Genomic DNA, 25,119 nt, shown 5'->3' with positions numbered 1-25,119 from the left:
GCGGGTTAGAAGATCTCCTCCATCAAGGTTAGAGAGGGTCCCCCAGCTCCTCCTAAGAGGACTCTTGGGCAGGATGCGAGAGGGGACACCAACCAGCTGCTGCCTCGGGGCCAGAACTCCCTTCCCAGTTCACCCTTAAAACCTCCCTGGGAGAGTAGGCTCCATTACTTATCCCTATTTTACAGATGAAGAAACTAAGCTGGAGGGAAGGATTGAATATAGCAATGGTTTTGGTAACTTGGGAATTTTCAATAACTTGCCTAAGATTTAAGTGGCACAGCCAAAATTCAAACTCATACAAAGCTGCTTCTACGTTCAATTGTCTTATAAATTGGGGTATAAGATGGAAGACAAAGGAGGAAATCAGCCAGCGGCTGTCAGGGCACCTTGGTATCAGCTTTGAGGAGAGTTAGAGGTGTCTTGGGGGCCCAAGAGCTCAGTGGGTGTCCAGAAATTTTTTCCAGCTGTTGGTGAAGCAGAGATTACACACTTATACCAGTCCCGCTAGCAAGGCTCTAGGAGTTGCGGGGAGGAGGAGATTTTTACAAGGTTGAAACTGTCTATGACATCAGGAATGGCTTGGTGGATTTGAAAAATTATTTATCTTTGTATCTCCAAACCCAAACATGGTCCTAGGTACAAAATCATTACTGAAGAAATGTATCTGAATGAATGAGTAAATAAAACTTTGCTTGATCTCTCTGAAGCACAGATATGACTGCATTTTTGTTTTCTTAAAATCTTACCAAGAAGCCCCAGCAGTTCCAGGATAAAGTCCAAACACCTTATCTAAGAATTAAAAGCCAGCATGATCTCATCTCTATCATTCCACCGCAACATACCCTCCATTCAACCCTTCCCTGCAGCTGTATGTGGGAGAATCTACCACTTCCCATTAGCTGATCTTTGCAGCCCCCCAGCCCACACCACAGTCATGACTACACAGCACAAGTTGGAGGTGCGCTTCCCCAGAATTAATATGCTCCGAGGTAGAGAAGGTCTTCTCTTTCCAGTGTAGTCACTCTGCCATGGAGTAATGTAGGCCTGGAGCTGTCTGCCAACAAGCCCCTGCCTGAAGGAATCTTTTCCTCAGTTGGAGGGAAGGAAGTCACATACAGAGAAAAGCAGAAGCAACACAGAGAAAGAAATAGAGAATTGACCGAGTGACCACAGTGCCACAGTCTTTAGATCCCTTGTCCTGTCCTTCCGGGTTTTTCTTGAGCCCAACCATTCCTTCTTTGTTTGTTTATGTCATTTGAGCTGTATTTCCATTATTGACTAATGCAGGGTGTCTAGTCAAGTACTCAGCTTTACTGACTCACTGATTCCACAGTCTCCTTCTCGGTCTACCTTCAGATTCAAGCACATGACATTGTCTGAGCCTTATAACCTGCAGAGGGTGCAGGAGCTTTGAGGGTGACTCCTATAAGCCGTCCTCCTTGTTTCCTCTACCCCTTCAGGGTGCAGAGCCTGGGTCCACCATGATGTGGCCAAGTCCAGGCTGGCCAAGAGGATTTTCCTGGACCTTCTTCTTTGCTGTTCCACCCCTTCCTGTCCTTGCCTACTGTCTTAATCCTTTTGCTCTCTCCGAAGTTCTGCCACCTCACGGGGCCTGGCTTCTGGCATGGATGTGGTGGCCATTTCTGTCCTTCTGATTCTGTTGCTTGGAAGGAGACTTTAGAGCCACAGCCTTCACGACGTGAGGGTCTGCAATATGGACCCAGCAAGGATCCAAAAGACCTCTGGCCTTGTAAAGATGAGCGATTTGCAGCATCTCTTCCTCTCCTTATTATATATACTTTAAGAGTGTTAGTCTTCTTTCCAGCCTGGAGGTGCATTCAAAAGGCCTCCAAGCCCGAAGATGACATGAAAGCTTGGAGATCCTTCTGCCACCATTTTTCAACTGTGACAAGGTCCAGATGTAAACCCCCCAGATGTTCACAGGAGGATGCATGACAAAAGGCAGGCGGATCAGGGGGAAAAGGGTATATCACAGAGGAAGCAGAATCTGCCCTGGCTATTGGCAGGATGGGCTCAACCTAGAGAGATGCAGGCTTTCCTGCCACGGCCTCTGTGGCTTGCTTGTGTCTGCATGAGGACACCAGGCGGATGGCCTTTGGCCTGGGAGATGTTACCAGAAAGCTCATGTGGGGCCTAGTATTGAGTCCAGGGTCTTAGATGCCAGGCCCAGGATTTTGACCTGCATTCTAAATCTGAATGGGGTTAGGGTGGATTCAGTGTCACTGACTGGAAGGGCCGGTGATGTCCTCTTCTAGCACATGAAGGAATATTTACAGGAGAGGGGTCTAAGCCTCAGCTCTCTCTCCAGGGATTAGCCTAAGGGAACTTTCTTTCTTTGGGGTCTGCCCCACCCCCCACCCCACAGTGGACTCAGGCTCAAATGGACTTGCCTTTCACTTCAGGACCTTAGGAGCCTCTTGGTCTGTCTCCTTCTGCTGTTTCTGTCCATCACCAGGGCCCCTGGCCCCCAAGCCTGTTCACTCTGTGGGTAGGCTATTCTTAAGCAACCCAGCTCTCCGGCCTTTCCCAACTATAGCCATCTTCATTCGATGACTCATCAGGAAGACTCTCACCAGGCTTCCAGTTAGGGCAGCCCTCAGGGAGGGCTTTTCCTTTCTCCTCAATTTCCTTCCCACTCTTGGGGTGATCAGGGTGAATTCTTTGCCAAGTTTCTGAACCAGTTCAGCCAAATGGGAGGAGGTATCCAGCATGCCAGATGCCTGGTGCTTACATTTCTCCAACAGGGTGAAACCACCAGCCAGAGAGTCATGGACATGGGCAGGGAGGAGTTGGTAGGCAGCCTTGAGTGGGTGGTTTCTTTGAAGGAGCATGGCCTCTGGGGTGAGACAGATCCCGAGTCGGAAACCAGCCCGGCCACTCACCCTCACTGTCCCTGTGCTCTGGAGCAAATTCCTTCCCAAGCCTCAACTGTGCTATTCATCTGTACAGTGGAGATGAAACTATTGACTTTGCAGGGTTATTATGAAAAGCAAATGGCCTTTGTAATGGATGGCAGAGATGGTAGCACAACACTGTGAATGTAATTAATTCTACTGACGTGTACACTTAAAATGGAAATTCTGGTCATCTTCCATGTCAGTAGTGGGAAATAAAGGGACTAGGAAAAAAAAAGTCAAACAGAAGAAAGCACCCAGAAAAAATCTTTTTATGTTCACTCACATGAAAAAAATCAAAGCATACAGCATGAAGATATACATATCTCAGAAAATTCATCCCTATAGATCTTTTTGTTTAAGTAAACGTTGCAGTTATATTTCAAGAGTTGCCAAAGGGAAGTCCATAAAATCACGGTGTGGGGGGCTGGCAAGGAAAAGATAATGGTATGCTGTTTGTTTTTTAGTTTCAGATAATTTGGAGTTTGGTTTTCCAAGCCAGTCAGAGTTATATAAACAGATGCCATACTAAAATATGAAAATATAAATCTCCTAAAGCATGATGGCAATAAAATTTTAGGGGCAAAAAAAACCCCACTGAAGTCTGGTAATATGAGTAAACACAAGTAGGATCATTTGAGTAGTTGTGTTTCTCCGCGTGGGCAGCAGTTCCAAATGATGTATGTATGTTCAAGAATAAAGCATTCGGTCTGCATATAGCTTAGAAAGGGGTAACATTTCTAAAAAATGAATTTGTAGGAAAACACGAAGGACATCTTACACTCAACGACAATTTCAAAAAGGAGGAACTGACTCTAAAGGATGCAGTGGGCAGAGTGCTATGCCTTTGTTTTCGACTTGCTCTTAACCTGCGTGGGAAAGCCTTTCCGTCACACTGCGTGGATTTTCCCACAGAATCCAGCACCAACATACGGATCAGACATTGTCTTTGATCTGAGTCCCCTATGTCTTCGGTTTTGAGTATACTGAGGTATGTTCTCTTTGGTTGCTGACGTGACGAATGTGTAATAAAAAACTGTAATATTTACAACATTTAAACACTTTTTTAACATTTCAGTGTCAACTTTTCACATAAGAAAATTGGGAAAATTCTTAAGAATCACTGGAAGGTGGTTACTTCCTCGCGTCTGTCATGAAACTGTTCTCGATGCACAGGACGATTAGGCTGTTAGCACAGCTATATGCTTTCTGGTCCAGAATCTTCCCCGTGCTCAGTGGAGATGCGAATCCCGTGACCTCCATGCCCGCGGTTCGCCACGCTTCACAGTAGTTATCCACAAGGCGCACTCCATGGGGGCTGGAGCCATGCCAAACAACCTTCTGGGGCCTATGGAGCAAATTTTATCACGTTACATTTTGAAACAATACCGGGATCATAAATCTTGGTGAGCGAAATGGCCTAAGTCCAAGGAATCGAGTTCAAACTCCCTCACCTCCACAACCTGACCCTAAACGACTTCTCTATCCTCATTGCTCTTTTCCAACTCTCTAGATACAGTGTTCCGCCCACATGCGGCTATAGCTGTTCCCCAGTCATCCCCTTGGCGTTCGTGAATCTGAAAGCTTGCTCTGAGGTCCCCTGGTCTGGGAAAGCCTCACTTCCATTTTCATCTTCTTATCCTTCAAAGTCCAGGAGATGCCTCTTCTCGCATGAAGCCTTCTCTGATCTTTGCCCCCCCCAAAACAATGGACATTTCCTCTGTGCTCCTGTCCTATAATGCGTCTCCATTTTCTAACAACAGTATTCTGTCTAGGACTGCAGCTCGTGTCTATCTGTCTGCCCCATAGACTGAGTCACTCAAGGGCTTGACCGTGTAGGCCTATTGCCATGCATTTCAGGCCTGCCTTAGACCAGGCCCCCAGGGAAGGTTGGTGGAATTGCCCTATTGGGAAAAGCACACATAATTTTTAAAGTATTGGAGGACAACGCACAGAACAGGGTTTCTGAATACCAGAGGACATATCACTTACCACTTATTAAGTACCTACTGCATGCTAGATGTTCTCACACATACTCATTTTCTTCTCACAGTAATCCTTAAGCCATACATAGGGTTATTGTACCCATTTGCCAGGCAAGGCTGCTGAGACTCAGAAAGTGGAAGGCCCTTGTCCACTCCCATACTGAGCTACTGGACCCAAGTCTCCTGGTTTCAAGGCTAAGGCACTTCCCATAGCCTGCGGCTGCCTCTCTGAGGCTCTATGCTGGCGTAATCCCAGAGGACAGCTGATGAAGGCATCCCATTGTTAGGATGTCTCCTAAAACTGTCTTTCACACTATATACTGCTAGGGCTCTCAATTCCACTTACCAAGAAGGATCTGTCATTACGTCTCGGCCATCAAAGGAGTATATAGGCACATGCGTGTTGAACTGGCCTCCATGGCCAGAAAAAATTGTATCCCAGTTATTAAAAAGCACTTGGCCCTGTGGAGACAAAATATCACATCATAATCTCTACACCATCAGCCGGCAAATGGATGAGCTCTTCACTTATTCTTTAAGTCCCATAGGCCACGTCACACCTAAGCCCCTAGTCCCAACCAAAAGCCTGGACAGAAAGGGAACTCGGGACATATTTGGTGTCTGATTTGAGAATCCATCCTCAAACCCTTCTGATTTTCCTGCCTTATTTTTCGAGAGTAAGTTCTCTGATGACATGTTTGTGTTAGGCTCCTCCCCATCAAAAGTGCGGCTTAGGTCTTTATTTTATTGTTGTTCATATCCCAACTGGGAAACGGGAGTCTGGAGCCTGGAAGGAGGTGGCTGCTTTCACAGTATAACTGAAGAATTTCATAAGGCCCCACCTCTCCAGCAAATGAGGGGCAGAGAAATATTTGCCAGGCTTTGCCAGCCTAGAAGTGCAGAGAGCCTGAACTGGGGGGCAGGGCCCAATGCCTGGGTCCTGAGATTAGCATTCGCAGCCTGTTCTCCAGGGTCAGTTGGCAGATAGCCTGTAGAAGGCCTCCCTGGGCAGGCCCCAGAGACCTAGGCCTGGGACTCAGGGAACCTAATCTTAATCTGCAGGGATGCTGACCAAACTGCTGTCTTCCTCTGAACCTCAGTTTCCTTATCTGATAATCTGATCATTTTTTATTAAAGGTATCTATTAAGGTAACAGATATACAAACAAAGCAAAACTATATGAATGAAAGGGGTGATTCTCACCCCTCCTGTCTGCTCCAAAGTCACAAACCAGCCAAAAAGGAAGGGCCACTGTAAATATAGAAAAAGTGAGGTCCAGAGAGGGAAAGCAACTTGCCCAAAGTCACACAGCCTTGAGCCAGCACACTTATGATGTTCTGCAGAAACAACCTCCATCAGTCCCTGGGAAGGGAGATCAAAGTTGTATAGAAGACACGGGGAATGTATCTTTACCTTGAGGTTCACTATCGGAAGGCTGTATCTCTCTGCTTTCCTCACGACCGTGGAGAGATCTTGCAAATGGGTGGATAGGAATGCTCGGTAGGTAGACAACAATCCTGCAGCCCTGGCCTGCTGGAAGCACTGGAAATCAGCTCGGATGTCCCCAGAAAACGGCATGTTCAGAGCGACCAAGTGCAGCTACAAAAAGTTAAGTGAGATCAATGATCCTGTCATTAAAAGGGCTGAAGGCAAACTCCAACCCCCATCATCATCTCACACTCCTCCTAAGAACCCAGACTCTTTAGGAGGGAAGGCATGTCAGAGGTCGTCTTATTAAACCTCTAGCTGGCGTGGGATTTCAGCCTCTGCTTGACCATCTCTAGTGAAGGAGAACTCACGGTCTCCCAAAGCAGCCCGTTTCATTCTCAACAGCTCTACTTGGTAGAGATGGCTTCCTTATAGGGCAAAACAAAACAAAACACTGCCTGGACCAAATAAAGTGCTTTGGAGATCTGAATCCTGCTGTCCAGGCATTAGGGGAAACCTCTGAGTCTGTCCCCAGCCCTGTGTGTGTTTTAAGCTGTGTGCCAGTTTGAAAGGATTATGTGCCGTAGAAAAGCCATGTTTTAATCCTGATCCATTTTGTGGAGGCAGCAGTTTTTTTTAATCCCTATTACTGTAGGATGGAATCTTGATTAAATTCTCTCCACGGAGATGAGACACATCCACCTGTGGGTATTAAGCCTTGCTAAGAGGGAGATGTGACTCCACCCATTCCAGGTGGGTCTTGATTAGTTTTACTGGAATCCTTTAAAAGAGGAAACCATTTTGGAAAGTTTTAGAGCCACGAGATCCATGAGAGCCCACGCAGCCAGAAACCTTTGGAGTTGAAGAAAGAAAATGTCCCCAGGGAGTTTCATGAAACAAGAGGCCTGGAGCGAAAGCAAGCAGACGTTGCCACATTCACCATGTGCCTTTCCAGTTGAGAGAGAAACCCTGAAATTCAATGCTATTTCTTGACTGAAGGTAACCTCTGGTTGGTGCCTTCATTTGGACATTTTTATAGACTTGATTTAATTGGGGCATTTCCATGGCCTTAGACCTGTGGACTTTCAACCTAATAAATTCCCCCTTATAAAAGCCATTCTGTTTCTAGTATGTCGCATTCCAGCAGCTAGCAAATTAGAATAAGCTGGCTCTGGTCCAGGACCCCATACCTACGTGGAGCTATCTGCCTGCTGGGCCAGGCACGGGCAGGAGAAGAGCATCGATCCCCAAGGAAGCAAAATGTGAAAGGAGCTGAGAACATTCCCAGATGACAGGACAGGGTGGGGACCTCAGGGCTCCTCACTCACCAGGGCCCTCCCAGATGACCAGACTTTCACCCCCATGGATGGACCCCAGCCTTACTGATCAGCTCTACAGCTCCCCCCGCCCCCCACCCTGTGTGATGCCCTCTTGGGCATCTGGAGATTCTGGCATCCAAGTCACAGGGCCCTCTGGTCTCACCACCCTCCAACCTGTGTCCAGCAGGGTTCTACAGAAAAGAGGTCTCCACACTACAGGTGGAGACTCTGGGGAACACCAGGGGAGGTGTGGCAGGGAGGGCAGGGCTTCTGCCCCACCCCACACCACTAATTCTTCCCCGCTCCCATCCCCCCTTTTTAAGAGATGCACAGAGAAATGCCTGCAGTGATGGTTATATCTGAATGACAGGATCTGGGGCTTTTTTTGCTATCATGTTTGTATTTCTCTAATTATTGGAACATTTTTATAATGAATATGTATCATTTTTATGAAAACAATAAATTCACAACCACCAACATGTTCAAATGGTTATTTTTGGGGATGGTTGTAGTTTCAGCAGAGATCCAGGTGATCGGTTATTTTCTTCTTCTTTCTTGTAAGCATTGTCATATTTTCTACAATGAATCCATATTGCTTTTTTACCTCAGCGGTGTCCCTCGAGTCTGCCGAAATGCTTTTCTCTAGTTCCTAAATTTGAAGGACACTTTTAGCTCTTTCTGTGGTCTGCCTGGCAGCATCTGACGCTGTTGGTGATGACGTCGTGTGGCATCTTTTCTTCCTTTTTGGCTGTCTTCTCAGTTCCATTCTCATATTGCTTCATCAGTTCCCTTTTGGATTTTGTTCCTTATGGTCTAATCTCTTTTCACTGGATCGATTCTCTTTGAGGCATCCTACCCGCCTCCACCACTTCCGTCACCATCGCTCTCCAGAAGACTCCAAAGTCTGTATCCCCAGACCACACCCCCTGCATGGTTCTGGACTTCCACATCCTACTGCCTCCTGGTGGTCCCCACCCAGATGGCCTACAGGCACCTCAGACTGGTCGTGCCCCATGTGTGCTCCTTCTTGGGGAATGTCAGCATTACAGGAAATATTCTTATGCTTTATCCTTTAAGAGTGCCATCACGGCTTATACTAAAAGGAGCAGCCTATGCCATCCAATCTTACCCTCCGGCTACCCTTGATTGGGCTAGAAGTGAGCAATTGGTCCCAGCTGACCTATACAACTGGTCTCCCAAGACTCTGAATTGAGTCAGGTAGTACTGCGCCCTGTGGCTGTAAAGTCACATAGAGCTGGGCCAGCTATGGGCAAACTGATGCTACCTGCATCTATGTGTTAGGGTAGGGGAGGCAGGGAGAAAAACCTTCCCAGAACCCAGAGACAGTGGAGCCCACTAATAGAAGGGACAAGAGTCCAAAGGCTGGTCGTGCTTCCTGAAATCAAGCTCCATGAGGTTCCTTTAGCTATCTGTACACGTTTTCCCCCATGTAAGCTAGTGGAGGAATAGAGTGCAGGTTGCTCTTCCTGGCTACAAAATGATCCCTGGGAAGGAAACTCTCCCCACCCAACTAACCACACAGAAGCCTGGACACGGTTCCTGACCTCTTGCTCATCCTCACTGCCCAACACCCAGTCAAGGACCAAATTTGTCACTCCTGTCTCAACTTCTCTCCAATCTACCCACTTCTCTCCACTTTCACTGCTGTGATCTTGGTCCAGAACACAGTGGACTTCTAACTGGTTGGCTGGCCCTGGCCCTGTCCTCTCCAAGCCATGCACATCGTATTCAACGTAATTTCCGATATGCCCATCTTATCCTACCCTCTTCCAGTTTAAAATCCTTCAGTTGCTCCCCACTGCCCCCTGGCTAAAGCTCAGAGTCCTTAGATTGATGTCCAAAGGCTCTTGCTGACCCATGCATATTAGACTTCTCCTTTCTCTGCCTTGAGATCTGCTCCTTGGTTATGTAGAAATACTCACAATGATAGTGCTTCCCCTTACCTGCCACTGTCCATGGCCCCTCCACCTATAATTCCCACCCTCTTCCTACTACTTGGTTTGCTCTTGTTCTTGATTGTCCTTTTGGTCTTAACCTGGAGGTCACCTCCTCCAGGCAGACTTCTCTGACCTACCAGTGTTGGATTAGAAAACTCCTCCTGGCCACCCCAGCAGCCTGTGCTCACCTAGCCCAAACAACTTGTTACACTGCGCTGTAACTGCCTCGCTTGCTGGTCTGTAAGGGTCTTGTGGGTAGGAACTGTGTGCCAAACACGAGACAGGCCCATAGCAGACACTAGGTGTTTGCAGAGTGAATGCACGACGTGTACTTACCGCAGGCTTCTCATAACTGGCACTTAAAACAGGCATCAGTGGAGGCTGAGGCTGATGTGGCTGTAAGAGAAAAACAAATGGTTCTGCATGCGCATTCAGTCTGTTAGTCAGAGTGCGTTGAGCTGCAAGTGCAATATTTCTTCAGAAGACGCTTTGAAAAGTTTGTCCAAGTCTTTAGGCCACTATTAACTATGAAGAGTTTCATACTTAAGTAAAACGACTATTCCTGGAAAGGGAGGGAATGTTGTCAAGTCTTTTAGGAAGAGCACCAAACCAAGAAACTCAGGGGACCCGCATTTATGGCCAACTGGTTTGCTTAATAGAGCAAGTCTCCTCAGAGCCTCAGTTTCCCCATCAGCAAAACGGGAATGAAAGTAACCACCTCCTGGGGTTGTTGTAAGATTAAAAATGGTCAGGGTGATTTGCTGATGTTCTTGTCAGGTAAAGCAGTCTCAGAATGCCAAAAAATTAAAGAGCTCTTCTAGATTGCTTATGTTAACCAACGATTTCACAGATGAGTAAACTGAGGCTGGGAGAGGGGAAGCCCCATGCTTGGAGGTTTCAGCCACTACCTGAGAGCAGCTGATCTCTGGCCTGTGAGTCCAGCTCTCCCCCAACCCACTTTGTAAGAACATTCTGTTGCCAACTGGTAACCTCTGGACTTCCCCCAGCTCTCAGATCGCTGAGCTGGCTCTGCAGAATTTGGAGAGTTCGGTGCTAGATACCAAGGGGGTCCCAGTAAAGGAAGGAGCCACAAGGCCTGGAAACTACTCACGTTGTGGGAAAGCGCGGGCGGCGGGGGACTGTCATGAGGAATGGGGATCAGTTCCCCCAGCTGTAAGGAAAACAGTACGTTGAAAATGAAACCCCTACTAGGAACCATTTGCCTGTTTTCTAAGCAGAAAAATGGCATTTTACAGGTTATTATTTTTAATAACAACAATTATTCTTCTTAAAGAGCAGGTTACTATTTTTAGAAGGTATTGGGAGGCCGTTCTGTGGAAGGAAATGTAAGAATTACCTGTAATTTTTTCCACCCATCTCGGACGCGTATGAAAAATTCCATGCTGTCCCGCAGGTAGATGAACGTTCCTTCTATAACCAGATGTGCTTTCTGCAGCATGTCATCCATGCTGCTGAATGCTGTGACCTGTCAGACCATTTTTGAATTACAAACATCGCAGTTATCATTAGAGCAGCAGCTTAAAATAAAGTCAAATACGAGCCATCTCCTCATATTCAATTAAAACGCTCATTGCGCCATACGAAGATTTAGAACCCCATTCATAGCCAGAGATAAAGAAACACAGATTTAAAGGACAATAAATGAATTAAGACATAGCAGATAATTTTTGATGAATATAAAGATATTTAAAAATTGCAAGTAGAGACTTCTTTGGGTTTGGGGATGAATGAAATCATCAGTAAGTTTGTCCACTTCCATTTTTTAAACAGCTTGGTGGCACTAACATTTAAAATGGTCACCTCATGCTGTTCCTTAAAGAGCTTCTAATCTGTTTTCATTTGAAATAAGAAATGCAAGCACGTGAACGTGAGTCGTGAAGTCTTGTGCTGAGTTGGGTGGTGACAACGCTAAATACTTGATAGAAAACAGTGGTCTATAATTGCTCTGTCTAGAAAACGGCCAAAGATTAGACAGCCATATCTGTATACCTAGAAGCAGATGTAGGAGCTGCAAAAATCCATTAAATAGCATCCAATCTCAAAGAAATATCAGCCAAGAGGTTTTTTTTTTTAAATTTCAACTGAGAAAAATTATTGAAAATATCTTTTTTTTTTGCATGGGCAGGCACCAGGAATCGAACCCGGCTCTCTGGCATGGCAGGCGAAAACTCAGCCTGCTGAGCCACTGTAGCCTGCCTGGAAATATTAATTTTCATCTAGCCTTGAAGATAATGAGCTTGTCCATCAAAATGACTTAGACAGCCTCCAAAGTGGCCAAGCCTCAAATTCCATCATCTGCTGGGGAGTTCTTTCTTTGAGCAACCACAACTTTCTGTCTAGAATCCAGCAAAAGATCAAAGGGATTTCCTAGGACTCTTGAATCCTTGTAAGGTATTTATTCACCTTTGTGTGGATTATAATGATCCCCGAGTGCTATACCCTGCTCCAATGGTCTGCAGGGTTGCAAATATACAAGATGTGTCCTTGGGCAGAGGAGAGAAGTGCTAAATTCCCCTGGGGACATCTGACCAGCACAGGGAACTGATGTGACTCTGTTGCTATTTCTTGCTATGATGTGATTGATTGGTTCTTGTTATAGCTTCTTCAATTAAGGGTTAGAAGGGTGGAACGTAGATAATAAATGATCTTGTGTTCCATGTCTTGTCAGAATAAATAAAGATAATAAATATGCTTTAATGTTTGTGGGATTACACTCATTCTACTGTCAAGGAGGCCAATGCCAAAATAAAAGGCCTGCCAGCCCCCTAAACACCAGAGTTGGAATTTCTGGAGAATCCATCCCAAAGCAGAACGACAACTGCACAGTGATAAAATGACACTGACCAGGTTTCGGGATCCAGGAAGTCCTGGCTGTCCTGGAGGGCCGGGGGGACCGGGAAGTGCCACAGCTAAGACAAAGCAGAGAGGAGAAGTTATAAAGACATGCTCTCTGCAACGCTTCTCAGGCACACGACCCCACGCTCCCTTTGCAGCGGCACCTGGAAAGCTCTGGACCCAGCACGTGGCTCTGACCTAGTTCCCAGGTGACACTGGCTGGTTTGGGGAAGAGCTAGGGGCCTTGACTGCAGCCTAGCTGATCAAGCCCCATTCCTAAGACTTTCTTGTTTTACAAGTGAAGACCTCTCTTTGTTGTCACTTGAGTTGAATTTTATGTCACTTATTGGCCAAAAGTGTCTTGGCCAATACCACTTAGTTCCCCCAAGAGACAAGCATTGAGCAGAGGAAGCAGGTTCACAAACAGGAACTGTCGGCTCTGAGATAAACAGCCAGCTCTCTGAACCTCAGTTTCCTCATCTGTGAAAGGTCAGCAGACATTTCTTCATCCCTGAACCAGTGAGAATGTAGTGAAACATAAACTATGAGTGTGCTTTGCAAATTTTACTATATTTGACCAGGGATTCCTAACTTTTAAAGAGCCATGGTGCTTTAAAAAATCTGATCAAAGCTACTGCCCTCACCCTAAGAAATTCTTGTGCATTTGCACGCACGTGCGCGCACACACACACACTTCTCCATAAAACTTGAGAAGGAATGACAGATCCTTAAGGGCATTTTTTTGAGCTCTGTAGGCACCCATGATTACCCCACTGAAAAGCCCTTATTTCAGGCAAACATAGAGAAGCATGATTACAATCACTGCTCTGCTCTCTTTCTACTTCTCTAATCCCCTGTCTTCCAAGAATACTGTGGAGTTCTTGGTTTGGTTAAGGATGTTTTCACAACTCCAAGTAAAATGACTGTATGCGATTCTTCCAGTCACTGCATGCAAGTCTGCAGTGCCCACACAGGACTTAAAAATCCACATGGACGGTGAATATCTTGTAGACACGGACTCAGAGGACTTGGCTTTGGAACCCAGCCATGCATCTTAACTAGCATTTGCAGCTTTGCACAGGGCTCTCAAGCACTCTGAGATTTAGTGGCTTAATCCACAAAATACATTATATAGTGATATCCATCTCATCTCCCTCCCAGGGTTTCTGGGAAGAATTAAGTGGGATAATGGACATGAGAGGGTTTTGTACACTGTGAATTGCTCTACATTATGTAAGAGTAATCCTTACTCCACAGTGCAAGGAGTTCTGCCCACCCCCCACCCCCCGCCCCCACACACACAATACAGTGCTACTACGGGCAATAAGTTCTCTGCATTCTGCCCTCATCTTGAAGTGTCCCTCCTTCAAGACTGTGTGAACGTCCATGATTTTATTTTCCAGGCATCTTCTTCCTATGTCAGACCAATACCCTCCTTCCCTGCTCTTAGGAGGTCCTCCTTCACCTCTACCACTATTTGGTTCCAGAAGGAACTGCCATACTCTCATTTGATCCCATCTCCTGGCCGCAGGTGATGTTCCAAGGATGGGCACTTGACCTGAGACAAGCCAATTGGAGTCCTCTTCCAGGAATAGCCTCACCCCAAGACTTTCAAAGCTAAAGCTGAGAAAGACCAAGCTCTCCAGCTGATGGCAGAAATTCTGAGTGGCCAGTAGCCATATTTCCCACCATGTAGAGGATGTGGTCTGGAGCGAGGAAGTAGGAAGCTGGCTCACAGACAGAAGCTGAGACAGGAGATACTGAGAGTCCCTGGTTCTGTCTCATGGTGAGGTTCAGCTGCAAGTCTGCCCTGCCATTGGTTCTCTCCTCTACTCAGTTGCCTAGTGTCCCCCCAAAATTCATGTTTATCTGGATCCTCGAATGTGATCTTATTTAACAATATGGTTTTCGCAGATGTAATTAGTTACATTAAGATGAGGTCATGCTAGATTAGGGTGGTCCCTAAATCCAATTCGACTGGTATCCTCAAAAGTAGAGGGACACAGGCACAAGGGGAGGACAGCCATGTGAAGACAGAGGCAGAGACTGGACTGATGCTGCAAGCCAAGGAGCACCTGGGGCCACCAGGAGCTGGACGAGACAAGGAGACTTGTCCCTTAGAGGCTTCACAGGGAGTATGGCCCTGCCAACACTGTGGTTTTCAATGTCCCAGCCTCTAGAACTGTGAGAGGAGACATTTCTGTTGTGGTAAGCCACCCAGTTTTGGCACTTGTTACAGCAGCCCAGGAAGACTCTGACAACCCCCTCTTCACATCCAATAAATATCCCTTTCACTTGAGGCAAAATATCCTTGACTAAGCCAAAGCCTCAGCTCCCAAATCATCTCCCCTGTAAAGCCCCCAGACACTGCAGGCCACTTCCTTCTTTATGCTTCCATCACACCCAACTCATCCCAACCCAAACGACACTGATGTCAGTGTAGCTACTACTACTATTTCCCAGAATGCAGGTGGTGGAAAGAACACCTGCCTTGGAGTTGTGCTGATCTGAGTCCTGAGCCTCTGGGCACCACCTTTTGGCTGTGTGACCTCAGAAAGGTTCCTAAATGTCCTGCAGTCTCACTTTCCTCATTTGCAAATGAGGATGCTAACACTTTCCTTGAAGGGCTGGTGGAAGTATTCAATAAATTCATGTCAGTGAAGCCACAAGCAAGAGTCCCCAGCTCTCTGTAAATGTTCAGTGTGTGGAGATTGTCCTCTAGTTCACTCATTTTGCATTTGAGGAGCTGAGACTTCAGGGGTTCACCCCTTGGAGAGGGAATTTTACACAGAGCAGCAGAATCAATGCCGGTCTTTAAGCCAAGTCCTCAAGTTTCTAGGGCCCAGAGACCAACAGAGCAATCAAGAAGGTTGCACCCACTCATGAAAAGATGCTCAGCATCATTTGCCATCAGGGAAATGAGAACAAAAACCACCATGAGCTACTGTTTCACACCCACTAAGATGACTGTGTTCAAAAAGGCAGACAATAACAAGTGTTGACAAGGATGGGGAGAAATTGAAACCCTCACACGCTCCTGGTACGAATGCAAAATGTGGCAGCCACTTTGGAAAGACTTTGGCAATTCCACAAAAAGTCAAACATAGCTTAATTTAACATAGTTAAACATAGCTTAATTATAGTTAAACATAGCTTAAAAGTCAAACATAGCTTAATTTTAACATAGTTAAAACACAGCACAAATTTAAGAATGTTTTTGCATGAGGAAGAACAAAGGAATGTCAATACTGCAGGGTGTTGAAAATAGATGGTAACTAATATTTTAAAACTTTAACATACGTGTGAGACAAGCAAAAAATGTTTATTTGATACAAAATTTATATTTTGACTAGTGCATTTCCTAATATAACTTATGTAGACAGCTTAATTGAACACCATAAGTACATGGAACCTTGGGTAGGACATGAGATTTTGTGGGTTTGTCCAGAGTGATGCCCTGATAAATCCAAGAGTGATTTGAACAGTGAATAAAAGAGTATTTGCAAAGTCCCCTTCAGGGAATGGTGAGAAAGGGGGAAAATTCAACTTCCCCAAGTTGAATTCTCTCTCTCTCTCTTTTTTTTTTTTACATGGGCAGGCACCAGGAAACGAACCCAGGTCCTCTGGCATGGCAGGCAAGCGTCCTTGCCTGCTGAGCCACCGTGGCCCGCCCCCAAGTTGAATTCTTGATATTCTCAAAAGCAGTGTGGACAATCAAAGCTACAGGTTGAGCTGCCATTCTTGGTTGGGGTTTGTTCATATGAAACTTAAGCCCACAAAAGATAGGTCAAGTCTACTTAAAATTAGGCCTAAGAGTCACCCCCAAGAGAGCCTCTTTTGTTGCTCAGATGTGGCCTCTCTCTTCAGCCAACACAACAAGCAAACTTACCACCCTCCCCCTGTCTACGTGGGACATGACTCCCAGGGGTGTGGACCTTCCTGGTAACATGGGACAGAAATCCTAGAATGAGCTGAGACTCAGCATCAAAGGATTGAGAAAACCTTCTAGACCCAAAGGGGGGAGAGCAAAATGAGACAAAATAAAGTGTCAAGGGCTGAGAGATTCCAAACAGAGTCGAGAGGTTATCCTGGAGGTTATTCTTAGGCATGAAATAGATATCACCTTGTTAGTTAAAGTGCAATGGAGAGGCTGGAGGGAACTGCCTAAAAATATAGAGCTGTGTTCCAGTAGCCACGTTTCCTAAAGATGACTGTACGATATAGCTTTCACAATGTGACTGTGAAAACCTTGTGTCTGATGCTCCTTTTGTCTACCTTATCGACAGACAAGTAAAACATATGGGTTAAAAATAAATACATAATGGGGGAACAAATGTTAAAATAAATTTAGTAAATTGAAATGCTGGTGATCAGTGAGGGGTAGGGGTAGGGGTATGTGTGTGTGAGTTTTTTTCTTTTTTCTTTTTACTTCTTTTTCTGGATTGATAAAAATGTTCTGAAAGGTAAGCATGGTGGTGAATATACAACTATGTGATGATATTGACAGTTATTGATTCTATACCAAGAATGGAATGATCATATGGTAAGAATGTTCATGTTTGTATGTTGTTATGTTTAAAAAAATAAATAAATAAAAAACAGTTGCTATATGACTAAGCCATTCTACTTCATCTCTCCCAAGAAAAATAAAAACAAATCCACACAAAAACTTTGGACACATTCCACATGAATGGATAAACATAAAATATGGCATATATTCAAACAATGGAACATTATTCACCAATAAAATGGAACAAAGTACTTTATGCGGCATGTATCACATGAAAACATGCTGTGAGAAAGAAGCCAGTTATAAAAGGCCACATATGGTCTGATTTCCTCTATATGAAAATGTCCAGAACAGGCAAATCTATAAAGACAGAAACCAGATTAGTGGTTGCCACGTTCTGAGGGGAGAGGAACAGGGGAGTATTGCTAACTGTCCCAGAGTTTCTTCTAGGGGTGATGAAAATGTTCTGGAATTAGATAGCAGTGATGGTTGCACAATCTTGTGAAGAGACTATCCACCACTCAATTGTATCTTTTAAATGAGTGAATTTTATGGTATATGTGGATTTTAACATGATTAAGAAAATGAAGAAAGGAAAAGAAGCCCCCACACTTACAAAGAAACAGCCCTTGGATGGAGACTGTGTTTTATTTAAAGCCCTGAGATGGCACCTGGAAGTGGCGACTCCAAGTGCAACAGTGGGGGCAGCAGGTGTAAGGACACCCATGCTAGTTAGTACTGACCTGCTCCCAGGATAGCTGGAGGTCCTGGTGGCCCCGGGGGTCCTGGAGGTCCAGGGGAGCCCGGTCTTCCAAAACCAGGTGGCCCAGGCAGGCCAGGAGCACCCGGGGGTCCTTGGGGCCCGAGGACAGTCTCTCCCTTCTGACCCTATCAAGGCAAGTGCACAGCACCAGAGAAGAGAAAGGGACATGACTCACCAGAAGCCCCTTCCACTCCTTTTATGGAACATTCGCTGGGGACTGCTGGTTACGCAATCAAGGGTTATGGGTTGGATAATGTCCCCAAAAACATATGTTGAAATCCTAACCCTCAGTGCCTCAGGACATGACCTTATTTGGACATGGGGTCTCTGCAGAGATTTTTAGTTAAGATGAGGTCATGCTGGATTAAGACTGGAGTCCTTTAAGAAGAGGAGGGGATGTACAAGGAGAACAAGACCATGTGAAGACAGAGGCAGGGACTACAAGTTAAGGGACACCAAGGATGGCTAGCAAACCATCAGAAGGCAGGAAGAGGCCAGGAAGGATTCTCCCCTACATTTCTGTTCTCACAGTCACATCATCTGTGGTCCTTTGAGATGGCAGCCCTAAGAAACTAATACAGGGGCACAGCTTGATTTTCTTCTTTGGGGGCGTGGAAAAACCTCGGCCCTACAACTAGCCTGTCTAGGGGCTGCTTCTTCGATAAAAATGTAAAAGGATCCAACAGCCCCTTTACAAATATCTCTGTCACTTCCCATTCTGCCTGTTATCTGGTGTGGCCACCATCAAGAATTCCTTAGCACTGAGTGAGTTTTCCACCAGTTATATGGATCAGGCAGGGTGGTCAGTGGCCTGGAATTTATCAGAATGCCTACAGCCTTGGCCAGCTCCTTTCCCTCTGTGGGCTTTAGCTAAGTTCCCCATCAATACACAATTAAGGGAGGCCAGGGGCTGAGGCCCAAGTCCTACCTCCAGCTTGTAATATTATGACCACTCGTCAACTCTCCAGCTGCCTGATCATATCAGGGGGCATGGGGAAAGCCATAATCCCCAGGCAAAGTGATTTGGGTTGGGGCACTACTCACAACCAGTCCAGGGCTTCCTGGCAGGCCCGGAGGCCCAGACACAAACAATTCGCTGTTAGAGTCTCCTTTTTCTCCTTCGAAGCCCCTATCTCCATTCTGCCCCTGGAAGAAGAGAACACGGGAATGTCTGACTACGAGTAGGTGAGTGCAGTCTCTGGCATAAACCCAAGAACTTGGAAACCCTGGCCACATGGGTAGAAGAGAAGTACTTGCCTTCAAGCTGCTCAGGAAATGTCTCAGGTAAGTTGGGTCAACTGGAGGACCTGAAAAAGAAATGTCTTGTGAAGTTCATAGTCATTATTTCAGAAATTAAATTAACGCCCTCGAGTTGGTGACCACTGTCACTTCCCATGGAAGGGAATCCACATGGGTCTGTCTGACTCAGAAGTGGGTCTTCAACTGGACCCAGCAACCAGGATGCTGGGATGGGATTCTGACAAGGCCCTCATCCTCTTTGGGCCTTGTTTTGCATATGAATCATGAAATATCTGGACTTCTGGTGTCTCTTGGAAACCTTCCATCATGGACACTCCAAGCCCAGGACTGGGTCTCTCTAGAACTCAGGGGACCTGGAGGTCCAGGTGATAACTCAACGCTCTGGCTCAGTTGTATTTCTTAGGAACAAAAATCAAAGGCAAAATCTAGGTCAGAAGTTGGAGTACCTGGTGGTCCCTGGGCTCCCTGGTCGCCTTTTTCTCCTTTTGAGCCAGGAAGGCCCCAGGAACCTTTTTCTCCTTTAATGCCTGCCACAAACATACACACGTTAAAAAAAAGAAAAGAAAGCTTGTGGAAAATCACCTTCATATTATACAAAACTTTTCTAGATGAGTTTTCAAACTGAGCCTCTTTAGCAAAGTGCACTCAATCAGAGGCTGACTGAGAAGTCCTTGGATATAAAGTCCTTTGCTAAATGGTGGGGTGGGCAGAGGTAGACGTATCAGACAATTCCTGACCTTGAACAGCCCAATCTCAGGGAGACAGCACAGAGGCGGTAATGCAAGGCAGATGGAGCAAGTGCTCTCATTCCCACACCCAGTGTGTGTGGGGAGCCCGCACAGGCTGCTGTGAACTCTCCCCTGAACCAAGGTTCTACCCGGTTCCACAACTGTGGGCAGAGGCGAGGGGTGGGAGTCTATCGGTTGGTAGACTGATGCCCCCAGGGGACAACAAAACGTGCTGAGGATTCAATGGACAGACTCAGGAGATCGCCAAGTGTGTGGGGACCTGCCTTCCTGCAGGACTTTCAAGAAGTCCTTTTCCACTGGCATTACAGCCACCTCCTACGCTCCCAACTCTTTATATGGGAGGGGGGCAGAAAAGGGAGCCCCTTGGGAGAAGAGCAAGTTGGAAAGGGGCACCATCCATGATGGGTGGGGTGGACACTAACCCCTTGGATTCCTGGCTCCCAAGAAGCGTGATGGATTGAGCCCCCCAATTCCCTCCACCATGGAGATGGGAGCCCAAAGGATAGATGCGGTTTGGGGGCTCATGTTTCCCCAACGTGGAGGAGGAGATGCAAGTGTCAGAAGTTTCAGAGGCCAGATGTTGCCAGCCAGGGATCAGACGGAACATGCAATTGCTTCTCATGAGGTCCCCCAGCAAGTGGGGAGCTGTTTAGGACTGAGGACCCCACCTGTCCAGAGACAACAGATGGCAGCAATGACCAGAGAAGGGGACAGTGAGCTTGCCACCACTGACATGGCTGCCCACGAAAAGGAACAGAGGTGATGAGCCACAAGGAAGAGGACAGCCAGCTCACAGGGGGCTGCCTTTCCAGAAAGGTCTGTCTCGACATGGCTGCCCACGAAAAGGAACAGAGGTGATAAGCCACAAGGAAGAGGACAGCCAGCTCACAGGGGGCTGCCTTTCCAGAAAGGTCTGTCTCCTCTCCCTCCTCCCAGAGGAGCTCCACAGGGACGGGGGCCAGTTGGGGATCTGACAAAGCAAATCCAGGTCCATCCCTCCCCTCCTAGGTCTACCTCACCGTAGTAGAAAAGGGAGAGCCCTTGAATTGAGTCTGAGCATGGAGTTTTTTAAAACAGCCCAGACTTATTGGGGGTCATTGCAACAGAAAGAGCTGGAACAAAGCATGGCACCAGATATCTGCAGGAGATCAGAGCCAAGCTGGAAGTGGGTATTGGAAAAAGAAGACCTGCCTTACTTAAACCACAAGTATTCAGACTCCTCAGTCCAAAGGGGGATAGGAGATGTGAGCAATTGCTCAGTGCTGGTTTTGGTCTCTTGGCCTGGGCTTCTCTGATGTGGTACAGATATGTCGTGTATCTGACACACTGTCACCAGACACTCAGAGCCAGTGCCTCACATGCTTTTTCGGGCAGAAGAATCAGCTGGGAGTTGTTAAAATGCAGATTCCTATTCAGCAGGTCTGGGCTGGGGCTCTGAATCCTGCACATCTAACAAGCCGGCAGGTATTGCTGATGCCACTGGTGCAGAAGCAGTTTGGGGCTGTGGTCCCTTGAGCTCCCCTGGCCCCTCTCCGTATCGCAACTCTTGGAATATTGCATCATCATTATGTTTCTAAATAGTTAGTTTCACTTACTAGAGTCTAAGGGCCTGGACAGCGGGACAGACTAGGATTCCTCTGTCTCAGCACAGTGTATGGGGACAGCACCAAGTAAGGAGAAGGACTCTGTGCATGCTTTATGAAACAAGCTAATGAATGGCTGGACTAATGGGATACTTCCAGCCTGCGAGGGGGCTCAGTCAAGGTGAGAAGATTAGAAAGATGTGCGACAAAACCAAACAGAGTTTCCCAATCCTGCAGCCGTGGCCCCCAGAGCTTGCCTCCACCCCCAGGCAGACCTCCCTGACTGCCTACACTGGGCCCGCTGCTGGGCAAATGTTAACCTCCTTCCTCAGAGCTACGAGGGTCAGGAAATGTCCCAGAGAACAGAAGGTAAAGAAGGGCCCGTGTACCGTGAAAGGTGATGAGTTCAGCATTCCCAGGATGAGTGGTTCCAATCTGGAGGGAGAGGAAGGAAGGTCAGACACAGTCCCTGTCCTGGGGTTTGCAAGCCCCTGTTGTGGGGCCACGTGGCAGGAGGGGTGGGGTCCCGGAACCAGGCCTTTGGCTCGGAAGTCCCCAAACTCACCCACTCACCAGCCCCCCACCATGTGTAGGCACCCCGAGCTTTCAGCCGGGAGGCCCAGCGAGTAGCCAGGCATGGATAGACAGGAGTGGACCCGACCAGCTGACAGATCAGCAAAGGGGAAGCACAAAGCTTTAAGACAACAAATGGTGGCAGTGTTGGTTTGGCCAGCTGAGAGCATCCTTAGACTCCTTTGTTTACCACCAGGCTTGATTCATGTGAGCAGTTGAGCATCCCAGAGGATACCAGACCCAGTCACAAAGCTACGCCAGCCCTCAGGGCTGCTGATGTGTATAGTCAGACACAAGCATAAGGAAGATGCTGACTGTAGTGGAAATTAATAGGGGGGTGTCATCATTAGATTTGGAGAACTAATCTCAACTTCCTATTAAGTGTCGGGGGCTGAAGTCTAAGCTGTTCTAGATAACACTTACCCATCCTTTCCCAGATCCCTGCGTTTCCTTATCCATCAAAACAGAGGCCCCTGCCACCCTGTTCTATGAGCCCACCTCCACCTCTTCCCGAGTAGATAAGGAGAGTCAGAGTGATCCCTGTGGAGCCACAATCCCACTGGTTGAAGGGTCGAGGGGTCACCGAAAGAATACAGGGTGGGGTGGGGGAAGGAGGGCGAACATTCCAGAAAAAACATTTCTAAGTTAAGGCTGAAGGTTGCATGCCAAGCTGATATCTTGCAGCTATGCTGGTAAAAGTTCCTCTGCCCCAGGCGTGTGAGCTGCAAATCCTTACTGGGTTGGAGTGGGCTGAAATCAGAAGGGGATTGTGAGATGCTGGACAAGGGAGGAGACGTTTCTGTTTGAAAATGTCATTTTTGAGAACTGATCAGGAGACATCCAGGCCCCTGCCGCGGTGTCCAGCCAGGCACCAGGAAAGTGAAAAAAAAACAAACTTCACCTAAAATGTTCTGATCTCATCATTGGCTTCTTTTAAGTACCTCTGTGGACCTCAAAGTCCATTGTTACCGCAAAGGGCCCTAGCATAGGTCAGGGTCACTGCAGTAGCATGTTTACAGCCCTCTAAAGTTTGTCAGGTGCTGGCACAGGACTTGGTGTATTTGAAGCGTGAAGTCAAGCTAGACTAGGGGTGGGGGGTGATGAGGAGCTCTGGCACCAACTCATTGGGAGACCCCTTGGCAATCTGGTTGTTGTCTCCCCTTCTGTCCCATAAGGAGGTGGTATGCAGCTGGCATGTCCTCCAACAGTGATATTTCAGGTTTCTTTTAGGGCCATCGACGCAAACATGCCAAAGCTCTGTCCTGGGTTGCTATGGCCCTGATGGACAGCTGGGAGCCAGGGGTAAGGGACAAATGGTCACCTTAAACAGGGGGTCCCACCCTCTGCCTTCCAGACCAGGATTCCCAGGCTCTGGGCTGAAGACTTGGGTGCTTTGAGGTCAGATGAGGAGGGACTGACATCTAGGCAAACACAGTCAAACTGTGTCCTTTTCAAGCCTCACCGCCACCTCCAACAGGCATCAATGGCGAAGCCCTTCAGGGAGCTTTTTCAGGTGCAATTTGCAAGCTTGTGAAAGCACAGAACATGCCTGAGTTCCCAGGGCCCAGCAAAGTACTTGGTGCTCAGAGCCGCTCAAGGAGTATTTGTTGCACTATGAGAGTAAGATTGGCACCCACCACCACCGCCACCTGCCTCCCTGAGTGTCCCCACAGAACCAGGATTCTTTCAGCATGCAACAGTGCCACAAACTGGCGGGAATACTGGGCACGCCCTGCCCTGCAGCCCACAGCGTCTGTCTCTGCCTGGCAGTCAGGAATTGTGAGTTCCTGTCCCCGCAACACCGTGTCCTAGCCAGGTGACCTCGGACAAGCCAGCTAGCTTCTCTGAGTCACAGTCTTCCTCATTACAAAGTGGGAGAGAAAATCCCCTCTCAGGGCCACCTGCAGAGCAGTGATCTGATAACCGGGAAAGGACAGATAGTTCTCGATTTGGACCCAAAGGTCCCTGACACAAAGACCACTGGCAGGCATGGCTTTGTTTTCCTCATCTATCTTTTTTCAAAGGTCTATTTTTCCCCTTTTTCTGCTGCTTCAAGCCCCGGGGTATGATAGTGAAAGGAACTGCACTTTCAATTGCATTAAAAGAAACACGCTGCCCATGTGTGCCCACTTAGAAGATCCAAGATGTGTCATGGCCATGGTCACTTATCATAAAGCTGCTGGTCCTTAAGGGTCTGTGTGTAGGTGACAGAAGACCTCAGAGAGGACATTCCTGGGCAAAAGGGGCCCAAGACAAAGTCCGATTTTTTCTGTTGGTTGCTGTCTCTGCCTCTTTAAAGGTGCTGACGATATGCCTACTTACAGGCGTTTTGCAGTGGGGCCGGACAGGTATCGGGAAAACGGCCTGTGGGAAAAGAGAATGAGAAGTGAGACCACCAGCCTGCCCGGTCCCAGGACACCAGACTCCAGCTTGGGCCAGTCCGGCACCCTGTTCCACACGCCCCAACCAGCGGGACAACCCCCAACTTACTCCTTTGATGTTAACCACAGCTCCAGGGGGGCCAGGCGGTCCCGGAGGACCAGGCAAGCCAGGTGGGCCCTGGAGGGAGAAAAGAAAGGCCTTCCTGAGTTAAGGTCGTGATCAGCGCGGAGGCAGCTGCAGGAAGCTTCCCCCAAGGGTTTAGGGACACAGTGAGGAAATGGAGCCAACTCACTCCTCCCCCAATAGGCTGGCTCCTTTCACAGGGAGCTTCTACATTGTGTCTTCATAGCAAACCACGGGGGAGGCCTGGTGTACAACTGCAGATCACGAGGCCCAGAAAGGAAGGAGACCTCCTCAAGGCCGCACAGCAACTCACGGCAGAACTAGACAGGAACCCAGATGCTGACTCCCAGAGCAGTGCTCCGTCGCTTCAGAACCTAGCACCTAGCTATCTGCACATGCCTAGTATGGAGATGGGGGTGGGGGGTCGTGACACAACACAGATGAGGACACCCCATCAACGCAAAGCAGGCCACGCTTGTTAGAAACCAGAGTCACGTTCACAGCTGGCCCCCCCTGGCCGCCCGAGCAGGGCCTTGCAGCAGGAGGACTGGGTTGGGGCCTCTGACCAGCAGGAAACAAGGCGGTGAGCCCCCGCAGAAGCTGTATTGACCACTCGAAGTTCAGGTACTTTAAACAGTTCCTGTGGCCTTGGTCTGTGTCAGTCAGTCCCTACCATACCCGTACAGTGAAATTTCTGGATTCCTGGACACACGAG

The 25,119-nt window shown here is 47.6% G+C and overlaps 1 protein-coding gene across 1 annotated transcript in view; it reads right to left on the bottom strand.

Moving 5' to 3' along the window:
* Nucleotides 1-3,169: 3,169 nt before the first annotated feature.
* COL15A1 (collagen type XV alpha 1 chain) overlaps nt 3,170-25,119 on the bottom strand; it is a 104,720-nt gene continuing 82,770 nt past the window's right edge. Inside the window, exons 28-41 of the mRNA XM_077140205.1 lie at nt 24,390-24,458; nt 24,222-24,263; nt 21,716-21,761; nt 19,441-19,521; nt 18,992-19,041; nt 18,779-18,880; nt 17,715-17,859; nt 12,471-12,535; nt 10,963-11,091; nt 10,717-10,776; nt 9,942-10,001; nt 6,314-6,499; nt 5,247-5,362; nt 3,170-4,263 (exon numbers count right to left, since the gene is read on the bottom strand). Of these exons, the coding sequence (XP_076996320.1) occupies nt 4,050-4,263; nt 5,247-5,362; nt 6,314-6,499; nt 9,942-10,001; nt 10,717-10,776; nt 10,963-11,091; nt 12,471-12,535; nt 17,715-17,859; nt 18,779-18,880; nt 18,992-19,041; nt 19,441-19,521; nt 21,716-21,761; nt 24,222-24,263; nt 24,390-24,458 (1,365 nt within the window). The 3' untranslated portion in view covers nt 3,170-4,049. The remainder of the gene's footprint in view (nt 4,264-5,246; nt 5,363-6,313; nt 6,500-9,941; nt 10,002-10,716; nt 10,777-10,962; nt 11,092-12,470; nt 12,536-17,714; nt 17,860-18,778; nt 18,881-18,991; nt 19,042-19,440; nt 19,522-21,715; nt 21,762-24,221; nt 24,264-24,389; nt 24,459-25,119) is intronic.

This window comes from Tamandua tetradactyla, chromosome 2, assembly GCF_023851605.1.
Source record: "Tamandua tetradactyla isolate mTamTet1 chromosome 2, mTamTet1.pri, whole genome shotgun sequence".
Taxonomy (NCBI): Eukaryota; Metazoa; Chordata; class Mammalia; order Pilosa; family Myrmecophagidae; genus Tamandua; species Tamandua tetradactyla.
Note: the sequence above shows the minus strand (reverse complement) of the source record. Positions and strands in the feature narration are given on the sequence as shown.